Source organism: Eleutherodactylus coqui, chromosome 8 (assembly GCF_035609145.1).
Source record: "Eleutherodactylus coqui strain aEleCoq1 chromosome 8, aEleCoq1.hap1, whole genome shotgun sequence".
Classification (NCBI taxonomy): domain Eukaryota; kingdom Metazoa; phylum Chordata; class Amphibia; order Anura; family Eleutherodactylidae; genus Eleutherodactylus; species Eleutherodactylus coqui.
In genome coordinates, this window is record NC_089844.1 from 100,219,736 (window position 1) to 100,242,454 (window position 22,719).

At 47.2% G+C, this 22,719-nt stretch overlaps 2 protein-coding genes across 3 annotated transcripts in view; one reads left to right on the top strand and one right to left on the bottom strand.

Annotated features, from left to right (window-relative positions):
- GTF3C1 (general transcription factor IIIC subunit 1) overlaps positions 1-20,653 on the bottom strand; it is a 71,779-nt gene extending 51,126 nt beyond the window's left edge. Inside the window, exons 1-8 of the mRNA XM_066576137.1 lie at positions 20,386-20,653; positions 19,451-19,642; positions 17,463-17,636; positions 14,835-14,978; positions 5,591-5,687; positions 4,910-5,033; positions 4,214-4,363; positions 858-973 (exon numbers count right to left, since the gene is read on the bottom strand). Of these exons, the coding sequence (XP_066432234.1) occupies positions 858-973; positions 4,214-4,363; positions 4,910-5,033; positions 5,591-5,687; positions 14,835-14,978; positions 17,463-17,636; positions 19,451-19,642; positions 20,386-20,606 (1,218 nt within the window). The 5' untranslated portion in view covers positions 20,607-20,653. The remainder of the gene's footprint in view (positions 1-857; positions 974-4,213; positions 4,364-4,909; positions 5,034-5,590; positions 5,688-14,834; positions 14,979-17,462; positions 17,637-19,450; positions 19,643-20,385) is intronic.
- Positions 20,654-21,009: 356 nt separating this feature from the next.
- Positions 21,010-22,719, top strand: part of KATNIP (katanin interacting protein) — a 227,168-nt gene continuing 225,458 nt past the window's right edge. For both annotated transcript variants that reach the window (XM_066576139.1, XM_066576138.1), the window contains exon 1: positions 21,010-21,086. In XM_066576139.1, the coding sequence (XP_066432236.1) occupies positions 21,080-21,086 (7 nt within the window). In that variant the 5' untranslated portion in view covers positions 21,010-21,079. The remainder of the gene's footprint in view (positions 21,087-22,719) is intronic.

Below are 22,719 nucleotides of genomic sequence, written 5' to 3' on the forward strand. Positions count from 1 at the left end.
TGTTGAAAGACCATGACCAAAGAGAAGGCCACGATGCTAGCCTGTATGCCATGGCCTCTTCATAAACCTATTTGTAGGGGTGCTGGAAGTCAGGATATTGATGACCTTTCCTAAAAAGATAGGAAATCAGTATTTAAATCCCAGATTCCCCCTAAAGCCGCATTTACATGCATAGAGGATCGCTCAAAATTCGTTTAAAAGAAAGTTTGAGCAATCATTTTGCATAGGCTGCTAATGGGCACTAATGCCCATTAGTAGCTTATTGGCTTACTTTGCTTGTAAATGAGGCTCCCTTCGCTGTATGCAGATAACAGCGGGTGGTCTGTTATCTGCATACAGCCCCTTAGTTATGCCTAGGGACTGCAGCTGAAAACAATGTTATCAGCGCTCAGCATACGGTCCTTGCTATCACAAACAATGGATTTCATGCTCACATGAAATCCACCGTTCAGCAGAAACGCAAACGATGGTAGGATTTAAATGCAGTGATTATCGCTCAAAAGCCATCGTTTGAACGCATTTTGAGCGATAATCGTTACGTGTAAATAGGGCTTAAGTGCATGTTAACCTGTAGCAGAAATGCTGCAGAATTTCTGCCGGAAAACAATTCAGCTGCAAATTCTGCAGCATTTCCACGTTAAAAAACGGATCAAAAAACAATTTTGACCAGAAATCTGCTGCGTATCTGCAGCAGCTACAGCTCTCCCCCTCACCGCGCAATACATTGAACCCCGTCACTCTCGGTCCAGTGATGCAGAAATGGAATGAAATAAGGGAAGATGCTGATTTGTTTCTATGTGGCAAGGAGGGAAAAAAACATGAAATAAACCCAGACAAAACCAGTGCAGACGTCTCACCTTTATAAGCATGTATCTCTCTAGCAGGCGGCACAGCATTCTGGCTTCCAGCTTTCCTACATTCATTGCTACTTTGATCTCTCTTTGGGAAATTCCTTTTGTACCTCGATTTTCAACTGCAAAAAAACCCAAAAACACACAAATGATGTAATAGCAGATTACATGTGCGGTCCATATAGGAGCACCCCCAAGAAACTAAAAGTATATGACACTTTAGGTTTTAACAAAAAAAACAGTGTCTTAATAAAGCATTCAGTGGGTCTTCATATAATGGCGAATACCAATGACCACAGATATGCCTGAAAATATATACACAGCGGGTCTCAAAAGCGTGGAAACACCAATATAGAATGAAAACTGTTTGGGAGATGGTTATCCAATTTTGCATTCAAGCTGCGGGCAAGGGTGGAACCGATTAGGCCATGTGACCAACATAACGGCCATTTTGAATGCCGCCATCTTGGATAAAATGTATGCATTCTCATGTTAACGCAGGGATCTTTCATTACAGGCAACATGAATGCTGATGATATCTGAAGCAGAACGTGTCAAGATCAAAATGTCAGGTGAACGAAGCACGTCATCGCCATCAGCAGGTCTAAACGGACCCTCATACAGGGAAGACTGTCAGTCACTGATAAGATGGCCAACAGGCTCCTAATCCAAAGGGGAGTAGAGGTCTGATTGAATAAAAGATACATCTGGATGCGACTGCCCTAGGACTCATTCACACGGGCAGATTTGATGAATCCGTGATTGACACCTGCTGAACTAGTCGCCCATAGGAAAGCATGGAGCTTCCTCAGCTCCGCACACACCTGCGGATTTGATTTGTGGATTCCGCCTGCTGTAAAAAAATTGCAGCATGCTCCCTTAACGGTGGATTCAGCGCTAATGGGCTCCATTGATCTCTATGGAGGCGAGCGATCCACAATGCATCTGTAATTTAATTGTGGATGCCTTGCGGATTTGTAGGCAGATGCCTTTCTGGTAGCTTGGAGACCAAGCAGAGAGGTGGGGAGGAGGGGGAAGGCAGTCACTTTGCGCTTGTGATTGGTTTTCCGTGTGGGCAATCCGCTGTGCATCCGCTTACACCCGTGCGGAAAAACAATTGCATCTGCGATTGCCAGCAAACATTTAAATATCATTTCCAGACTGACTTGCACTCTGACTGCTGCGGAAATTTATGTGCGGAATCCGTGCATGCCATGTGCACGAGGCCTTAATTGGTTATTTGTTTATTGTTCTGATTTCGGTTTATCCTTTTTCAAAAATATTAATATTGCAGGAAGTAAGGCTGGGTTCCCACTAGGCGGATTCCCGTCGGAAATCCCGCGGTCTTTCCGCGGCGGCTTTGAAGCGGCCCGGCTGCTCACACTTCCGCTGCGGCCGGCGCTCCCATAGAGGAGAGCGCGGCCGCGGCGGAGAGAAAAAAAATAGGGCATGCTGCATCTTCTGAAGCCGCGGCTGCGGTCGTCGCAGCCTTGGTTTCAGCCGGACTTACCGCAGCGGATTGGCTGTCCCGTGTGGACGAGATTTCTGAGAAATCTCGTCCACATGGCTGGCTAATCCCGGGATTAGCCGCGGCGAAATTCCGCACGGAATTTCCGCGGCAAATCCGCCCTGTGTGAACCCAGCCTAAAGACCTCTTAAATAATATAAATCTATTTGTGATTTTGTGTTAACAAATAACTACATTTCTAACTTCTGATAGGGACCTGCGTGTCCCATTTTATGTTGCATCTTCTAGGCCTTTCAACCTGAAGTTTTGTAACGTGCGCTGCCAATTTGAGATGTACTTAATATAATAAGATTGATAAATGACCAGCGCTAATGAATCTTCTACCACAAACTAGCAATCCGAACAGCACGTGCTGCGCTCTCAGGCTGCCTGCATTTCATTGCACCGGATCCCCTCTTAGCTTCTTTATGGGTCATTTCTTTGTTGCTAGTCTTCTACAAAAGCTATGAAATTCATGCTGTTTTTTTACAAGTGTTTTTGGGTAGCTTTTTTTTAAAATTATTTTAGTCGTTTTTAAAATATATACATTTTATCATGTTTTTTTTCAAGTCCTACTGAACAGCCTAGCAGAAAACACCTTAAAAAAAAAACAAAAAAAAAAACACAGCGCCTAAAGAATGCTGTGCTCTGAGAAATGCAATTCTACTGATCCAAAAGGTGCACCAAAAGTGAAGAAAAACAAATGCAAAAAAAAAAAAGTTTCTAGAGAGTTTAGGTGCTTAATATTAACCCTTTCATCCTCAGATGTCTTTCAAGGTTTAACCCTTTCCAATCCACTGTCTGACATCTAAAGACATTCTGATTTAAGGCTGTACAGCTCGGATGTTGGAAGACGTACTTCAGGGTTCTCTTACTGCATATTGCCAGCCTCTCTGCTGTCGGAGCCTATCTAACGTGTCACCTCATGCAGTACTGTCTTTAGCCAGCATATAGCGCCGTTGTATAACTGCAGAAAAAGAGTAAGCCCCCTAGGAAAACCAGGATACAAATTGGATTGGAAAGGGTTAAAAAACACCACCTTCTGGATTGCTGCATTCTAAGTGTGTATTCACATGGAGCAGATTTTAGCATTTAGCCATTTAGTGCAATTGAAGGGGTGAAGTCTACTGCGGTCACGCAGATATTGCTGTGGAACATCTGCATCAAATCCAGTACATGTGAATGCAGGCTTCAATAATTTGTTTTTTCTTATTCCATCCCTTTTGCTGGTCATTCAGGACTTACTTATTTAAAATTAGAGCGGATACCCTGTAATTTTACATGCATCATCCTCCCTTAGGCCCAATGTTCCCTGGCAGATCTGATTTGCGGAATCAAGCTGCCCACAGGGAAGCATAGACGTCCGCATCTGAATTAAAGCATGCAGATTTGTTTTGCAGACCTTTTGGTCCAGAAAACAAATCACAGCATGCTCTATTTCAGTGCGGTTACAGCACCGACTGCTTCCATTGGAATCAATATAACCCATCCGATCCGCGGCCCGTCTGAAATTCAATTGCAGATGGGCACGGGTTCCACAAGTAAGCAGGAGTTTAAAAAAAAACCAAAAACCTCCACTGCTCATGTGCAGCGGCCAGCACTTCCGCAGTGAAGAATATAGAAGACCTGGACGGGTACACAGTGTCCTCTGGCATGGGCAGGGTCGGATTCTGCTGTGGGCTCCCGCATGTGGAATCCGATCCGCCCGTGGACATGAGGCCTTCATGTGAGGCATAAAGCTCTGTACAAGTCTGATGGTCATCACCAGCAAAATATGGATTCTCCGATTAGCTTATTCATTCCACATATGCTCTGTATTATTTAGCAATAAAAAAACAAACAAAAAACCACATACTGAGTTCATAGGTTTGGGTTAACATGTCCTTCTCATAAATAATATCTACTGGAAGAGACGTTTTTATATCTTCCTCATCTTCATCGTCGTCTTGATCTTTTCCCTTATATTCTTTGATAAGCTTCATACATCGTACCTTTACGTCAGTGCCTGCCAAAACACAAGCCATTACATCTTCTACACTCGCACAGTCAATATTTCCGTCATTCCTGAATATGGCCTTAAAACATTTAAGCCTTATTCAGGAAAAGTTAGAATCCAATTTCCCTGCCGCCCGCGCACTCCCCAGCTCTCGTTGGGGATTCCTTAGAATTACGCAACAGAAACACAAAAATGTCGTCATCAGGATTTTATTAGGGACTTTGTAAAAATCAAATGTGAGTTTATATATATTTTTATATTAATGTATAATATGCATATATTATATATGTATATTATACTATGCAGGAGAGAGATCTGACATTGGAGCTCTGTCCTGCATAGTGCAATATACATATACAGAATGGAGCTCCGATGACGGACTTCTCTTCTGCATAGTGTAAGAATCTTGTCGGACCTTGCCTGACATGAGAGCTATGCAGGGAACTCTCAATGTCAGACGAGGTCTGATACAGGATTGGAAAGGGTTAATTCGATATACACAAAGTGCTTATATATATATATACAGAGGAAGACTCGGTAATAATAATTACGTACCTCTCTTAGTTTTCAAATGTTCTGCGAGTGGCTGGATCTCATGCAACGGCAAAGACATTATTTTCACAATTCCAGCATTTGCCATATAATGGTACAGCCGCTTATAGAATCGCTCCGGCACGCCCTAGAAATGAAGAGGGCAAATCAAGTCAGGACTTAACTGTTATACGCAAACAGCAAATTAATATAATAAGGTCTAATCCTGCAAAGAAACTACAAATATCAGGGAATGGCTCAAGCGATTCCCTAATATACTTTTATTATGGTAATTATGGCTGTTGCTTACAGCAACCTATACTCCGACCGGCGGAGCAACATTCACAGTCTGCAGACAGAGACAGGAAGGGGAAAAAGAAGCGATTCTAAAAAAATGAGAGGCCGTGTTTACACCTTGGTTTCCCATGTAAAAAATAACTCTTTTGCACTTTTTATTACTGTATAGTAAGTGTAGTCTGCGGCTCCCATTTCCTATAGAGAAGGACACAGTAATTGAGCAATATACTTTTTTACAATGTAAGTCAGTGGGAGACATATGCCTATAAAGTGGCATCCGATGGAACCTCCCAAATACCCCCAAGTAAATGCCTCAGAAGGAGGGAAAAAGAATGAGGTGTGAAGACAGCCACAGATATGTACTGTACATACTGGAGGCATCAGCTGAACGACGTCAATATATATTACCAGTTGTTCTCGAACGATCACCAAAGTTTCCATTTGATTCGGACAATCACTTAAAATTTGAGAAACTCTCTCCGAGAACAAGTCATACTTATTTCTCCTAAGGATGAGAAAAGAAAAAGAATAAGACGCCGAAGAAACAACTGATCCGTATTTATAGGTGAGCAATTCTAGAACTGGTGGAATCAATAAGGCGAACATACAGGCGAGTTACACAGTGACCAACTAACCAGGTTTACGTCTTACTACTTACACAGCGATACTTCTACAATTCACTCATATACCGCTGGTATACATGTACTAAATGACCACTTCATTAGAGACCCGCATCTTGTAGCGTTCAGACCTCCTTTGGCCTTCAGAACCACTACAATTCATTGTGTAGATTCCACCAGGAGGTGAAATCATCCTGTAGGAATATCGGCCCCTGCGGACAGGAAGCTTCTTACACTTGTCACAAATTAGATAGAGGTACTGAGCCTTGTGTGGTGCAGAGTAACACTCTGCACCACACAAGGCTCAGTACCTCTATCTAATTTGTGACAAGTGTAAGAAGCTTCCTGTCCGCAGGGGCCGATATTCCTAACCTCTCGCTCACAACCTGAAGGTTGCGGGTTCAATCCCCACTTGGTTCAGGTAGCCGTCTCAAGGTTAACTCAGCCTTCCAACCTGATAAAATAAGTACACAGTCTGCTGGGGGTAAAGATGACTGCAAGGAAAGCAATGGCAAACTACTCTGCAAATACAGTCTACCAAGAAAATGTCACCCGAAGAGTCAGTCATGACTCGGTGCTTGCACTAAATTCTGCAATCTGCTTGACTGTACACTGCCTGTTCATCAGAATGATTTTTGACATCCTTCCTGACCCCTTTCATCGTCAAAAGGGGTTGTTTAACTCCACAGGATACTCTTTTACTGAATGTATTTCCTCAATTGCACCATTCTCCATATACTCCGTTATATGAACCCCTAACCAGCTCATGCCTACTCCGTGAGGTCGGATAGCAGCGCATATGCAGATGACCTCCATGATTCTGCCCACAGAATGCACCGGTATCCGACCTCACAGCGCAGGCATGAGATTTCACAGAGACGCCTACATCATTCACTACTTCTCACATGGCAGAAGCACTTGTATACATTAGAGATCATCAAAAAACGTAACTAATGTATATACTAACCACATTAAATGCAAGTTTCCTAGTATACAGTGTGATCAAAGCATATGAGTGCTGTAGCCATGTGTTTCTGCTCATACTGTATAGTTGCAGCTGTGGTTTAACATGCACCTATGGATTTATGGTTGGGAAGTGCTGACTTTAGATTTTTGTACTACATGATCCACGTCAGATGAAGCTAGCGGGGACCACTTTTTGTCTATACATGCAGCTAGCAGAGATAGTACGGCCCGCCGCCGGACCGCTCTGCCTCATTTACATGGCACGCACGACATCTTCAACGTTCAAATACTTTTAGCCACGGTCATAGCAAAAGCAGTGATGCTACATAAGGTTAATATCCGCACGGGCGATCGCGATATTGCCACGAGAAAAGATGTAACCTTCATTTTATGGCTCAGATTACAGCGATAGGTTAAAGAATAAAATCAGGGGGCGTGGCTTGCCAATGGCGGGATAAGACGTGCTCCACATCAGCTCCCAAGCCGTCCATGCAATTAAACCCACCAGGTCCCATCTAAAAGGAAAAGCAGGCACCACCAACAGACATGGGGAAGAGGAGGACTCAGCCACGGACTCCGGCACCGGCGGAGAGGCACCCGAACGGTCTTAACCGCTTCTTTAGCCCCGCAGCCCGCGCAGACGGAGAGGAAGAGCCGCAGGAAGCTATGCCTGCGCTCTCGGAGGAGAAGCAGACCACACACAGCGGCGGCAGCCGCGCTGCGGCAGTTATAGAGGCTCCTGCGGAGGGAGGAGAGCGGAGGGAGACGGTGGATCCTCCGGTCACAGCCAGGACAACCCTGCAGTCCGTCGGGCAGGAGATGGGAACACATCCCCCCTCCAAGGAGAAGCAGAACCCACCAAGTGCCGGAGCTCAGAAGCTCACAAGGTACGTGCAGCAGGAGGAGAGGGAGGAAGCACTAGAAGAAAATGTTCCAGATCAGGGACCCCGGATGGTAGCGTCGCTCAGCACACAGGGGACAGAGACCACCCGCAAGAAAAGGGAGACACAGTCCCCCCCTACACACAGAGCAGGGAGGGGTGTGGGGGAGGGGAAGCATGCACTCCAGTGCACATCAACAGGCAGATCTGGGGACACGGCTGACAACAGGGACCGACAACCCAACCCACAAGGCACCCCAAGCCCAAGCCCCACTCATAAAGAAGGGACAGCCAGCTCTTCATCGTGGCTCTCCACCCCCCCCCCCAAAACTCCAGAGGACATTGGGCTCCATGCTCTCCCTCCCTTAGCATGCACTCAGAAGACAGCGAGTGGGATTGGAAGGCGCACCTTAAAGCCCTACCCACCAAAGCCGAAATCGATTCGTCTTTCTCCCATCTCGAACAATCACACAAGCGAGCGATGAGCCAGATCCAGAAAGACATACAGCAGATCGGGCACAGAGTACAAGACATTGAAGAGACCCTGGAACAAACTAATACAGTCCTCGAAGCCCACAGACAAGTTATTACTTCTCATTCTATCCAGATCGCCAGCATCCTCACACATATCGACGACATAGAGAACAGGCACAGAAGGAACAATATCCGCATAAGGGGCCTCCCAGAAGACGTCACCAATACGCAGCTGGAACAGTGGGCACAGGACTTCTTTGGCTCCCTTATCCAGAGAGCACGTGATAAGCCTATAGAAATCGATCGCATACATAGGTCACTCGGCCCCAAGAACCCCGACCCGAAACGCCCCAGGGATGTAATTTGTCGCATCCATTTCTATAAAGATAAAGAAGATATCCTTAAGCGAGCCAGGATCTCAGGGAATCTGTCCTACAATGAAGAGCCCATTATCCTACTACCAGATCTAGCGAGAAGAACGCTACAACTCCGCAAAGCAGTGAGGCCACTGTTGGAGGCCCTTAAAGGAAAAGACATTCCATATAAATGGGGCTACCCATTCCAGCTGTCGGCCTGGAAAAACGGCAAATCCGCCATATTCCGCACTCTGGGGGACCTTCCTAACTTTTTAGGGACTTTCGAACTCCCAATGGTGTCACTACCGGACTGGCCGGCCATACCCTCTCTACCGGGGCAACCAGCCATGGAGAACTGGCACACGGTGGAACCAGCACGCAGGAAGAAGGACCGCAAATCCGGATCCGGTCCTCCGCAGACATGAAGACCCCATCACAACCTGGGGCCCTTCGAGATCCACCCAGCTGGAGACACTGCCGGAACCTGAGAGACCCCTCTGCCACGGAGGGGCCTACATGCAGGGAGGCCTCCCCTCCCTTGCCTCTCGTCTCTCCGCAACTCTGGGTCCTCCCTCACCGCCCTCACCTGTGCCTAGTTCTTATTTTATGTCCCTATACTTAACAAACTTATACTTTCCTATAAGTTATATATTCTACCTGCTCTCAACTATAGCTTGCCTGCTTTTAACAAATCTTCTCTCCTATCTCTAAATAACCTGGTTCTTACTTTGAACTCCACTGGGGTATCTGAATCACCTGAAGTGTCGGCCGGGACGCTGGTCCCCGTTGCTGTCAACTACTGTCCCCTCCAGGCTGGACGACACTAAGTGTGGTCCGCCCCTCGACGACGGTCGGGGAATAGCCTGCCAAGTTCCAGCTATCGTCGGATGTACAGTCTGTTTCTGTGTTTTTGTTTTCCTTTTCTCTCTCCCCTCACCTTTCTTTAGGTGGTCAGCACCGAGAGCTCCCCCCTTGAACATCGACAATGGATAACGTAACATTTTGTACCTACAACGTGAGAGGCCTGAATAAACCCGCCAAAAGAGGTCAGATACTCAGACACCTACACAAAAATAGAGTCATGATCGCGCTCCTACAGGAGACTCATTTGGATGAGTCTGAGATTGATCCAGATGGCCGCTATGTGTTTATTAAAATCTCTGTCTGCTCCAAGGTCCTAACTATTGCAAACGTTTATTTCCCCAACCAGGCACAGGTCTCCTTCGATCTCCGGGTCATGGATGCACTATCGAGCTTCGCCGGAGGATCACGTGTAATCCTGGGAGGAGACTTTAACCTCTGCCTCGATCCCGTCCTAGACTCTGCAGCGGGTAGGTCCGGGGTTTCTTTTTCCAAATTACGCAAACTCAAAAAAGCCCTAGTTTCCCTAAAACTGGTAGATCTATGGAGAATACAACATCCTAAAACAAAAGACTATAGCTACCATTCGCTAGCCCACAACAGCTATAGCCGTTTAGATTATTTACTGGTCTCGCATGATCTTCTAGACTTGTCCCCCTCAAGCTCAATAGGGACCTTCTTATGGTCGGACCATGCTCCGGTCTTTGGGGCTTTAAAGGGCTTCACAGAAAGTAGAGGGAGCCACACGTGGCGCCTCAACGACAATCTCCTCAAAGACCCACAATGCGTTGAAGAGGTAAAACAAACGATTCACAACTTTAGAACAGACCACTTACACGACCCCACGACCCGACCCAACCAATGGGAAGCCCTGAAGTGTGTGATCAGAGGGGTCCTCATCTCTAATGGTGCTAGAATAAAACGCGAACGGGCACAGGGACTAAAAGACTTATTAACGAAACTAGGCGACCTTGAATCGGCTAACAAGAGGCTCCCCGCGGAGACACTTAAAGGAGATGTCCCGCGCCGAAACGGGTTTTTTTTTTTTTCAACCCCCCCCCCGTTCGGCGCGAGACAACCCCGATGCAGGGGTTAAAAAAACCACCCGCACAGCGCTTACCTGAATCCCGGCGGTCCGGCGTCTTCATACTCACCTGCTGAAGATGGCCGCCGGGATCCTCTGTCTTCGTGGACCGCAGCTCTTCTGTGCGGTCCACTGCCGATTCCAGCCTCCTGATTGGCTGGAATCGGCACGTGACGGGGCGGAGCTACACGGAGCTACACGGAGCCCCATAGAAGACTGCTGAAGACCCGGACTGCGCAAGCGCGGCTAATTTGGCCATCGGAGGCCAAAAATTAGTCGGCACCATGGAGACGAGGACGCTAGCAACGGAGCAGGTAAGTAAAAAACTTTTTATAACTTCTGTATGGCTCATAATTAATGCACAATGTATATTACAAAGTGCATTATTATGGCCATACAGAAGTGTATAGACCCACTTGCTGCCTCGGGACATCTCCTTTAAAGCGGACATCTCCGACACTAGGACCAGAATTCTGTCCATCCTAGACCAACAATCACTATGCGCCAGGGATAAATGGCGAAGTAGTTTCTACGAACATGGGAACAAATGCGGGAGGTTATTGGCCAGGGCCCTCCATCCCAGGACATCCGCACCATACATCCCTTCACTAAACTCACCCTCCAAAGGACTAATACACACTAACAGAGACATTTTGGAATGCTTCCAACAATATTATCAGAAGTTATATGACATCCGCGAGGGCCGGGACAGTCAACAGTCTCAGGCAATCAAGGAGTACCTGGACAGACACGCACCGGGAGTACTCCCGGAGGAGGATGTGATCGGTTTAGAGAATAACATCACGGAAGGGGAGATAAAGGAGGCAATCCAAAATCTAAAATTGGGCAAGAGCCCAGGCCCGGACGGGTTTACCCCCCGCTTCTACAAGGCGTTCGGGGATCTCTTGACCCCCTCATTAACCGATACCTTCAACTCACTCTCTAACACATGCCCCTTCCCACCTCAGGCCCTCCAGGCAACAATTACAATTATCCCGAAACAGGGGAAAGACCATTCGCTCTGCTCTAGCTATCGACCAATATCGTTATTAAATATAGACACGAAAATGTTCTCTAAAATTCTTGCCTCACGTCTAAGACCCCTTATACCGTCCCTGATCAACCGCGAACAGTCGGGTTTTGTCCCAGGCCGGGAGGCAAGGGACAATACTATCAGAACAATCTCCATAATTTCGCGGGCTCGCCTCCTGGGTACCCCCTTATGCTTACTGTCAGTAGACGCCGAGAAGGCGTTTGATAGGGTCCACTGGGGGTTCCTGGAGGCAACCCTGAAAAAGGTTGGACTGGGGCCCAGATTTATTGCTTGGGTTATGGCTCTTTACCGAGACCCATCAGCCAGAGTCAGAGTGACTGGCGCCCTATCCTCACCGTTCAAAGTTAAGAACGGGACGAGACAGGGATGCCCTCTCTCCCCCTTCCTGTATGTCCTGGTGATGGAGTCCCTGGCCAACGCCCTAAGGAACAACCCCAACATTCAAGGGTTACAATCAGCTTCCACCGTACATAAGCTCTCCCTTTTTGCCGATGACCTCTTAATTTACATTACAAACCCTCGAGTAGCTATCCCAGTTGCTTTAGAGGAATTTGAAAGATTCGGCAACGTTAGCAATTTCAAAGTAAATATAAACAAGTCCGAAATCCTTAACGTCTCTATCCCACGGGAGGTCGCCTCGGCAGTTAGCAGATTCTCCTCCATGAAATGGAGGAACGATCGCATAAAATACCTAGGGGTGAACATCACCAGCGACCCTGATGCCCTCTTCGACGCTAACTTCAAACCGATGCTCGATAATCTTAGAAAAGACCTCGGGAAGTGGAAGCCCCTCATGCTGACATGGTTCAGGAGAATAAACGCTTTAAAGATGGACGTTTTGCCCAAATTCTTATATCTCTTCCATACTCTGCCGATCAAAATCCCAAAAACATATCTGACTAAGCTCCGCAAGATATCCCTGGAGTTTGTCTGGGAAGGAACAAAACCGAGGGTTAAATTCAAGACCCTAATCAGAAGAAAAAGGGATGGGGGAGTAAACCTACCCAGCTTGTCAACCTACTATAGGGCCTCGATAAGTAGAGTAGATGCGTTATAGATATCATCCATAACAACCCTCCCAAACTCTGGGTGGACTTGGAACGGGGGGAACACGTAGCTCTGGTGACGGGTTCTTTCTGGCTCTCATCACAGGTGGCGGGTCGGACCTCCGAACTCTCTCCTCTGATGAAACAGCTACTAGCAATTTGGAACAGTTTCGCCCCACACATGGGCCTGGTCTCTCGCCCCGGACCCCTTACTCCGGTGACCGGGAACCCCGACCTTCCAGCCCTCCTAAAGGGTTCTCCACTTCTGGTAGAAGGGGAGCCCTTGGCTCTCAGAGCTAGGGATGTAGTGACGACTCAAGGAGTCCAACCAATGCACGAGATGCTGGGTAGGGACGGCCCCAGGACCGGAGCATGGTTTTTATATTTGCAAATTAGACACTTTATCCAGTCTCTAGGCTTGCCGGCCGCTCTCCAAAGCCCCCTCTCCTGGTTCGAGCAGCTCTGCACCTCTCCCTCCACCGGTCCAGTAAAGGTTTCGGCACTATATAGCCTCCTGCTGGACGCAGAAACCGGGGACGACCCACCGGGATATGTCGCAAGCTGGGAGAGGGAGCTGGGGAGAACCTTCGAAAGAGACACATGGAGGAATGCCCTTATCCTAACACACTCAATGGCGACCTCCTCCAAATACCAGGAAACCAATTATAAGATCCTAACCAAATGGTACAGAACTCCGGCACTACTAGCCAAAATATATCCCCAAACCCCGGACTTATGCTGGAGATGTCAGGGCGAAAGAGGCGACCTCCTGCACATATGGTGGTCTTGTCCTTTGGTCTTGCCTATGTGGCAGGATATCGCCAAGCTATTCAACGCGGTTCACAGGGACAGCGTGGTCCTCACGCCGGAGGTTGCTTTGCTGTCCATGATCCCGGGACCCCTGTCCAAAGCCAAAAAGAGCATTCTCAGATTCTTTCTCATGGCTATGAGACAGACAATACCGAGACTGTGGAGATCCCCCTCCCCTCCCACGAGGTCCATGTGGTTGGAAGCCCTCGACAATATAAGCAGCATGGAGGACCTTGGCGCAGCAGACAAAGGGGAATCCCAAAAGTACTTTGCAGTATGGACAGCATGGATCCTGTTCAGGAACTCCCAGGAACTAAAAGACTGGCTCTACTCAGGTACAATCCCCACCCCTTAGGTACTAACAGCTTGCTCATTGTCGTACAAATTATGAGAACTACGTCAGAGCTCTTGAATGCTGACGATCACCCCCCCGTGTACACCCTCTACCCACCCCCACTGCTCTCTATCTGCTCCCCCTCCCCCTGCTTCCTAATTCCTCCAACCTCCCCATTCTTTTTCTGTATGCCCCTAAACCCTCTATCCCCTTGTTGACTATGTCTAGTATATTAACAAGTTCACAGCATCAACCCAAATGTAGCCGTATACCAGTCTGGCCCAGGGCTTAAACGCCCCTTACAGCCATGGGGCGGTAATTCTACAAACAAACCCACAACGACAGACCCGATCTGAGACTCCAACCCATATGGTTGATTCAAAAAGGCTACACTGTCTTCCCCCACGTTATGATGCTGTATTGAACTATATTGCGTTATATACTGTCTGTTAATCTGTTTTGCCTATTGGAAAACCAATAAATACATTTTGAACTATAAAGAATAAAATCAATGATTTGAGTTTTGCTACTTCTGCACATAAACTTTAGGCACAACGCGGGGAATTAATCAATTTATTCCAGTGTAGAGGCATATAACAGTCACATATTGTGGCCCCAATATGGAGTGAACCAAATTGCTCAACCTTTTGGATTTTACGCCAGCCCAGCCGCTTTTATTTATTAAGTGGGTGGGGCTTTGTGTTAAGGGGCGGGACCGGTCATAACTTGTCATATTTATTATAAATTATCCCAGAAGCTGGCATAAATATCATCTGAAACCAGCTCATAACGGTCATAGATTTGGTATTAGGCACATGTAAGGCCCAAAGGTACACATGCACCTCTTAATACAATTGGCGCACTTCACCCCAGCACAATGTTTATAAATCAGCCCTAAACTGTACTATGTATATTGAACACTCCTCTCTTGCGAGCAGAATGCCATTATGGTTCACACATGTTCTGTAGTGGACCGCCAGCGTTCCAGCTGTTGGGACCGCTGCAGCCCCCATTGGAATGAATGGGTAGTTATGCATCAGATGGTAGTACTGAGTCCGCCCTACCGGGAGTAGATACAACATTCACGATTTACTTTCATCTAAACAGCATGTAATATTGAATTCCGCCCAAGGCATTGCATTGAATTAAGAACTACTGATCACGCACCTATCAACGTGAAAGCGCTTCAACAGCAGAAGCAGCGAATGTTGTTGGTTCCCATTCAGAAGCCGGACCACGTAGGTCTGCATTGTGATTAGGCCGTTCTTATCCAGCACACGGCGGAGGTAATGGATCTTCCCAGCGTCCACTCTGAAATACAGAAAAGGCAGAGAATTCTACAAGTATTCTAATCCACCGGATATTGGAGCAGAGTAAGGTGGTCAACAAAGACCAAAGTCTACATACAAAAGACTAAGTATGGAAACCCCCCGCAGACATCTACTGTAGTGTACAGGGTCCCTGCAGAGCATAGAAACAGGTCTCTGTAGAAAAGAGCTATATGCCGATTGGCCACTTTATTAGAGACACTGGCCCCCTTGTGATTGGAGCATCCCTGTATGGATATTAGATCCTCAAAGTGCAGCATAAAATCAGGTCAGCAAGTTTTCCATGGATCAGTTTCAGTGTGAATTAGCATTAGGCTACATTTACACCGGCGAGAATCTCGCGCGAGTTTTGTGCGTTGGGAGATGCACGAATATGAACTCCATTATTGCCTTGCCCATTGTTTTCATTAGGACCTTAAGACATCGTATGGCATTTGCATGCCGTGCGATGTGATGTGATGTGATGTAAGGTTTCCCATTGAATTCAGTTAAAACACTTGTGATCCTCTGACATGTGTGAAATGCACCCGAGTATCACAATCTCACGAGAAAAACGCATGCTGGCAAGCGCGATATCAAGTAGAATTTCTCGGCTCGCTATCGCGCTCGCCCGTGTGAATGCAGCCTTAGAATGGGAAAATCAAACAATCTAAGCGACTTTGAAAGAGACTTGCTTATCGGTGCTAGACTAGTCAGGACCAGCATTTTAAAAACTGCCAACCTTAACCCCTTAATGACGGCCAATACGCCTTTTGACGGCCTGCAGTGTCGGGGTATGTAAGAAGAGAGATCGCGCGGCGATCTCCCTCCGTACATCACAGGCACCAGCTGTTTCTTACAGCCGACACCCGATGGCAACAGCTCCAATAAGCCGCAAGGCTTAGCTGAGTTGTTAACCCTTTAAATGCCATGGTCAAGTCTGACAGCAGCATCTAAATCCCTGGAATGATGTTTGGGGGTACTCTGCGGCCCCCCACGATGAGATCACAGGGAGCCGTGTGGGTGTCATGGCAGTCGGGGGCCTTCTGAAAGGACCCAGGGCTGTCATGGCAGAATACCTATCAAGCCATGCCCGTGGGGTGGCTTGATAGACCGCCTGCCCAATAGCAGTGCAATGTAATGAGAAAAATATACAATAAAAAGTGATTAAGAAAATGCATATGTATTCCAAAATGGTACCAATGCAAACTACAGGACGTCCAGCAAAAAGTGAGCCCTTGCACAACTATGTCGACAGAAAAAAAAAAAGCTATTGCGTGCAGAAGATGGCGGCAGAAAATAATTAAAAAATACAAGTAGTACAGCAAAAAAAAACTAAACCTATATACGTTTGGTATCGAAGAAATCGCGCTGACCCATAGAATAAAGTTATCATGTCATTTTTGTTGCAGTTACAAAAAATAGTACCATTGAAAAATACAACTCGGCCCGCAAAAGAACAAGCCCTCATACAGCGACGTCGATGGATAAATGAAGGAGTTACATTTTTTTTTTGTTTTTTTTTTTAAGGAAGGAGAAAATAAAAATGGGGAAAAAAAAAAGCTTGGTCACTAAGGGGTTAAAGGAATTCTCTCATATAATGCTCTTGAGCATATACCAAGAATGGTGTGAACAAGGAATAACATCCAGCGAAATGAAATGGAATCCTCCGGATGTAGACAGCTGAACAAAAGGGATCAGAAGAGGATGTCAAGAATCATTCGGACCAACAAGCTGTGCATAGTCAAGCAAACTGCAGCCGAACATAATGCTTGTGATACAACTAACGCATCCCTTATTGTTCCTTAGCACGGGTGGGCCGTAACAGCAGACGACCAAAAGAACAACAAAAGTTAGATCACTGAGCAATAGAAAAGATTGCCTGGTCAGAGGAATCAGGTTTCTGTTGCCCCGTGCTGATGAGAGGTCAGAATTTGGCGCAAACAGCATGACTCGATGGACCCTTCCTCTCAGCTGCCTGGAGCATCTCAGGACCTCAATCTAATCTGCAGTAACTACAAGAGGCTGAGCCTATATTCCAGCAGGACAATTTCAACACCTAGTGGAATCTACCCTTGATGAGTTGCTGCGGTTCTGAAGCCCATAGGAGGCGCAACATTCTACCACATGGGTGTCCCTAATAAAGTGGCCATTCAATGTATATCTGTATTGAAGATACAAAAACTCTACTATATTCCATTACTAAAGCAAACAAGGAAGATGTGACAATACCTCTGCAGCGCCACCTACTGGATGACAGAATTCCTGCAAATCAATGTCCAACCCTTTGTACGTGTCTTAACAATTGGGAATTGTAAGCCAAGCCAGGATCCATACACAGACAGCTGTTTCGGGGGGTTTGCCCCTCATCAGTGTGCAGGAGGATCCTGGCTTGGCTAGTGAGAGGCCTGTGATGTGGGTCGGGAGGGGTAACATCACTCCTAAGGTGAGGAAGGAGACATAGAAGACCATGCATGCAGTCACGTACTTGAATATACCCTGCAGGTCCTTTTGAATTTCTCCTTGCCATCGTGATCTTCCAACCTTCTCGAGAATACAGTAGGAATAGTCTGGTAGCTGTAACGAAGGATCAACTTCCCATCCAATCAGGGCCCGATAGCGCAAGGTCTGAGAGGCGACAATCACAAGTTTTTCTCCCCATCTGAAAACAGAAGAATCGTGAACATTTGCTCCCAACTTCAAGGTACTGATTAAATACTTGTACTTGTGACCCCAATAATAGGACTATTATACAAGTACAATACGCTACAAACACATAACAGGTGGCACTTCTAGAGCGGTCGGACAACGCTGGTATAATGCATATATCCATCTAATGCCATCAGTGCACAGGTCCGTCAGCAGATTATACCTCTACACTGCAATGCTTGGAGAGGCCTGGGGAACGGTAGGAGTAACGGCTGGAGGGGGTGACCGGACTAAGAAAGGGAGAAGTTAGACTAGCAGTGTCTGACTGTGTGGGGTAGCGGTTTGCTTGGGACTACTATAATGATGTATTATCAGGATGAGACCAAGTATACGGTTGGACAAGCAGTGTGAGTGGCCCTCTTATTACATAGCTTCCTCTACGATATGGCCAAAGGGAATATCTGCTGGCAGTCTGGAAGCTATGAGGTCTCCATGATGGGCTTCTTCTTTAACATTAGGGTCCTCAACACAAAACTTTATTTGAAGGGAGGGACACTCCACCTCGCTTACATAGCGTTATTGTACATGTGATACGCTTCGGGGTTCCGTGCCCGCTGTTGCCAACAGAGCTGTGATGGAATCCCTGGATGCTTATTTCATAGGCCAACCATGGTCTTGATGCGCCATTGATGTGTCCAGATCACATTCTACAGTTCGGGCATTTAAAGGATCTTATGATGTATTGGAAAACTGGAAAAAAATTCTAGGTGGGATAAACACAAACTACAATTCCCACACTGGGGTGGGGGGTATTCTTATGGCATTCGCGGTGCAGTAAATATGACGTCTTTATCCTCTGGGTCAGTACGATCGCAGCAATACCAAACTTACATCGGTTTTTCTTTTTTAATATAGTAATAATTATTACTAAAATAGGTTTTCAAAAAAAAATTGCTTTCTGTCCCCGTATTTTGACCTGCATTACTCTTATTTTACTGTTGATGGGGCTGTGTGAGGTCCCATTTTTTTGGAGAGTGACTTGTCCTTTGTCCTGGTACCATTTTGGGAATGTACAACTTTTTGATGGCTTTTTAATCAATTTTTTTTTTTTGGAGACCGAGCCACCAAAAAAAACTGCAATTATGTCACTATGTATATTTTTCCAAAGGAGTTAATCGTATGGGATTAATAATGTGATCATTAAATACATTGGACCATTATGAATACAGCAATACCAATTTTAGATTATTTTTTAGATGAGACGACTGGAATATATATATAATTTTTTTTTTTTTTTTAACTTTTAATATTTTTCATTTTTATGATAATTAAAGAAATCTTTGTCACTTTTTTACATCTTTTCATTAGCCCCCCTATGGGACTTGAACTTGTGATCATTTTATTGCGTATACAGTATAATGCAATACTATGGATTGCATTATATTGTAGTTTAACAGGCTGCCTATAAAAGACGTGCTGTAGGCACATCTTAATAGGCAGTCCATCATGGTAGTCCTGGGAGCTTTCAGAAGGTCCCAAGCTGCCATGACACCTGTGCGATCTTCAGGACATTTAATGCCACTCATCATGGCTGTTGCGGGCAGGTGTTGGCAGTGAAAGACATCCAATAGCTGCTGTGCATGGAGTGGGTTTGGCTCCCGAGCCCGCTCCATATACGGCATATGCTGTGGACGGGTATAGACCACCTAATTGCACGGGGCATATGCCGTTAGGACGTATATGGCGGTATGAATGACGGGAAGGGGTTGAAGATCCTTCCCTTACAGTATTAGAAATAGCTTGTTGTTCGGGTTAGCGGTTACTCACTTGTCGCTCGCCCCGTCACACGTGATCGCCTCGGTCCGTATGTGCTCAGTAACTACTACACGCTCCTTAAAGTAGCGGCACGAGCCCTGGATGCCGCTCTTATGGTCGGCAACGATGTGGAAGGGGTAAAGGTCTTCAGCGGGACACTCTTCTACTGCAGAGGTATCTTCATTAAAATCTCGGCCCTCATACCTGAAGAGAAAGTACAAGAAAACGGAACGTCTTCTGGAATTCTACTGAAATCTTACAAAGTCTACTTATAATACAAGGAGGTCCCTTTTGGGTGGACTTCTCCTTTAGAGACACATTCAGGTACGGGGCGACAGATGACGGACGGATGGAAGATGGCGTGCGCAGGAGACTTCACAGGAAGCAGGATAACCAGGCGACATCTTTACAGCTGTGCTGCAAAGCAAAACCGGAGCAGTTGCCCATAGCAACCAATCAGCTGCTGCATTCCATTTCCAGAGTGCAATTTGATTGGTTGCTATGGGCAACGGCACTAACAACACTACTGTAACCTTTTCCCATCTCAAGGCTACGGGGTTGTCGCACCTCAGCACTTCCTGCGTGAGACCTGCGGCTGCTTTCCTGTCCTCCTCGGTGGGTTTTACGGATTCAGCGACGGCCTTACAGCGTTTCTGTAATACCCACTGAAGTCAATGTGCGTTACAGAAAAGGCGCAACGCGGAAAGTGACCTTTAGGATGCGCTGCGCTCTTTTTCACACGCGTAGTACACGTAAATGTGAATGACTCAATGAACTTTCATTGACTCCATTCACCGTGTATTGCCGCTCGTGTGAATGAGCCGTTCGGATGGCGAAGGGCGATCTGATGGACGCCGGCTGGCCGCAATCCGTCGGGTCATAATATTAAGTGGATGATAAAAATAGCGCAGATGAAAGTGACAGCATGCGGGACAGCAGGGACTGACCTGTTGTTTATCACTAGAGGGCGCCTCTCTGCTGGGAGCTCGTAGAACTGCAGCTCGGGGTGACACACAAGAGACTGCCATATTAACTGCTTAGTGGCCGCATCAAGCACAAGGGGGAAGGCAGGAAGCCGAGCCTGCAGCCGCAGCCACAGCGCAGGGACAGTGATCCCGTCCAGGCCTTCCAGGGCCACCTCGTCCAGCACGGCATCTAGCACCTCCATGTCAGCAGGACGAGAGGGTCACCAGCTCTACCGACCCGCCATCCCTCTATCATCACTCTGAACTGATGGTAGGAACACTTTCAGTACTGCCAGCAGAGGCCGCACTACCAACCCCTCTTATTGTCTGCACAGCAGGAGCCATTATGCAGAGGATATTTCCACGTAACCACATAGAAGTGTAGGCTCTACAATCATGGCGGACCGCGCACATTGATCTCCCGGAGCCGGAGACGGTTTAGAACAGTGTACACATACACAGACGTCATTTCGATCACGAAAGTAGCAATGGCTACTGGCTGTTCTAAGGAAAGCGGATTGTGATTGGCTGCTCGTCGGGTCCATTCTGTTGGGGCTGCTGGGCCGCTCGGATGTGATTGGTTGCAGGAATACCGGCGCTGATTGGTTGCTTGCAACTAGGTAACCGGAGAAAACATTTGGGCACAAATAAGTGTGTGGATGTGCGGCCCGGCAGCATGCACAGTAAGTGGCGGGCGGCGAGCTACATAGTGACAGGGAGTTAGCAGGGCTACACCCACCCCTGTCCGGTCATACCGAGCGCTGCGGACGGGGCAGCTGTCCTCACTAGTAGCGGCGGTCAGCCGTTATCACGACATATACACTCAGTATTAGAAACCCCTCCCCCAGAAGAAGGCGTCGGAGTGTAATGACACAGTGTGTGTGATGGTAATAGTCATAGAAGTGATCACAGTATCAGAGCAAGAGGGGGGTTTATTGTGGAGAACTGACCCCTTGTAGGGCGGCTCTAGTACCCTGTTGTACTGCCTCTAGCTTGGATACAAGTGTGATACAGGGGCATGGAGGCACTAGTACCCTGTTGTACCGCCTCTAGATTGAATACAAGATGTGATACAGACAGACATGGAGGCTCTAGTACCCTGTTGTACCACCGCTAGCTTGGATACAAGATGTGATACTGGCAGGGGTGGAGGCTCTAGTACCCTGTTGTACCACCGCTAGCTTGGATACAAGATGTGATACGGGCGGGCATGGAGGCTCTAGTACCCTGTTGTACTGCCTCTAGCTTGGATACAAGATGTGATACGGGCGGGCATGGAGGCTCTAGTACCCTGTTGTACTGCCTCTAGCTTGGATACAAGATGTGATACGGGCGGGCATGGAGGCTCTGGTACCCTGTTGTACTGCCTCTAGCTTGTATACAAGATGTAATACAGTAGGCATGGAGGCTCTAGTACCCTGTTCTACCACCTGTAGCTTCGATACAAGATGTGATACCGGCAGGCATGGAGGTTCTAGTACCCTGTTGTACCGCCTCTAGCTTGTATACAAGTTGTGATATGGGGGCATGGAGGCTCTAGTACCCTGTTGTACCGCCTCTAGCTTGGATACAAGATGTGATACCGGCAGGCATGGATGCTCTTGTACCCTGTTGTACTGCCTCTAGGTTGTATACAAGTTGTGATATCGGGGCATGGAGGCTCTAGTACCCTGTTCTACCGTCTGTAGCTTCGATACAAGATGTGATACCGGCGGGCATGGAGGCTCTAGTATCCTGTTGTACCACTTCTAGCTTGGATACAAGATGTGATACAGGCGGGCATGGAGGATCTAGTACCCTGTTCTACCACCTGTAGCTTCGATACAAGATGTGATACCGGCGGGCATGGAGGCTCTAGTACCCTGCTGTACTGCCTCTAGCTTGGATACAAGATGTGATACCGGCGGGCATGGATGCTCTTGTACCCTGTTGTACTGCCTCTAGGTTGCATACAAGTTGTGATATGGGGGCATGGAGGCTCTAGTTCCCTGTTCTACCGTCTGTAGCTTCGATACAGGATGTGATACCGACGGGCATGGAGGCTCTAGTATCCTGTTGTACCACCTCTAGCTTGGATACAAGATGTGATACCGGCGGGCATGGAGGCTCTAGTACCCTGTGGTACCGCCTCTAGCTTGGATACAAGATGTGACACCGGCGGGCATGGATGCTCTTGTACCCTGTTGTACTGCCTCTAGGTTGTATACAAGTTGTGATATGGGGGCATGGAGGCTCTAGTACCCTGTTCTACCGTCTGTAGCTTCGATACAAGATGTGATACCGGCGGGCATGGAGGCTCTCGTATCCTGTTGTACC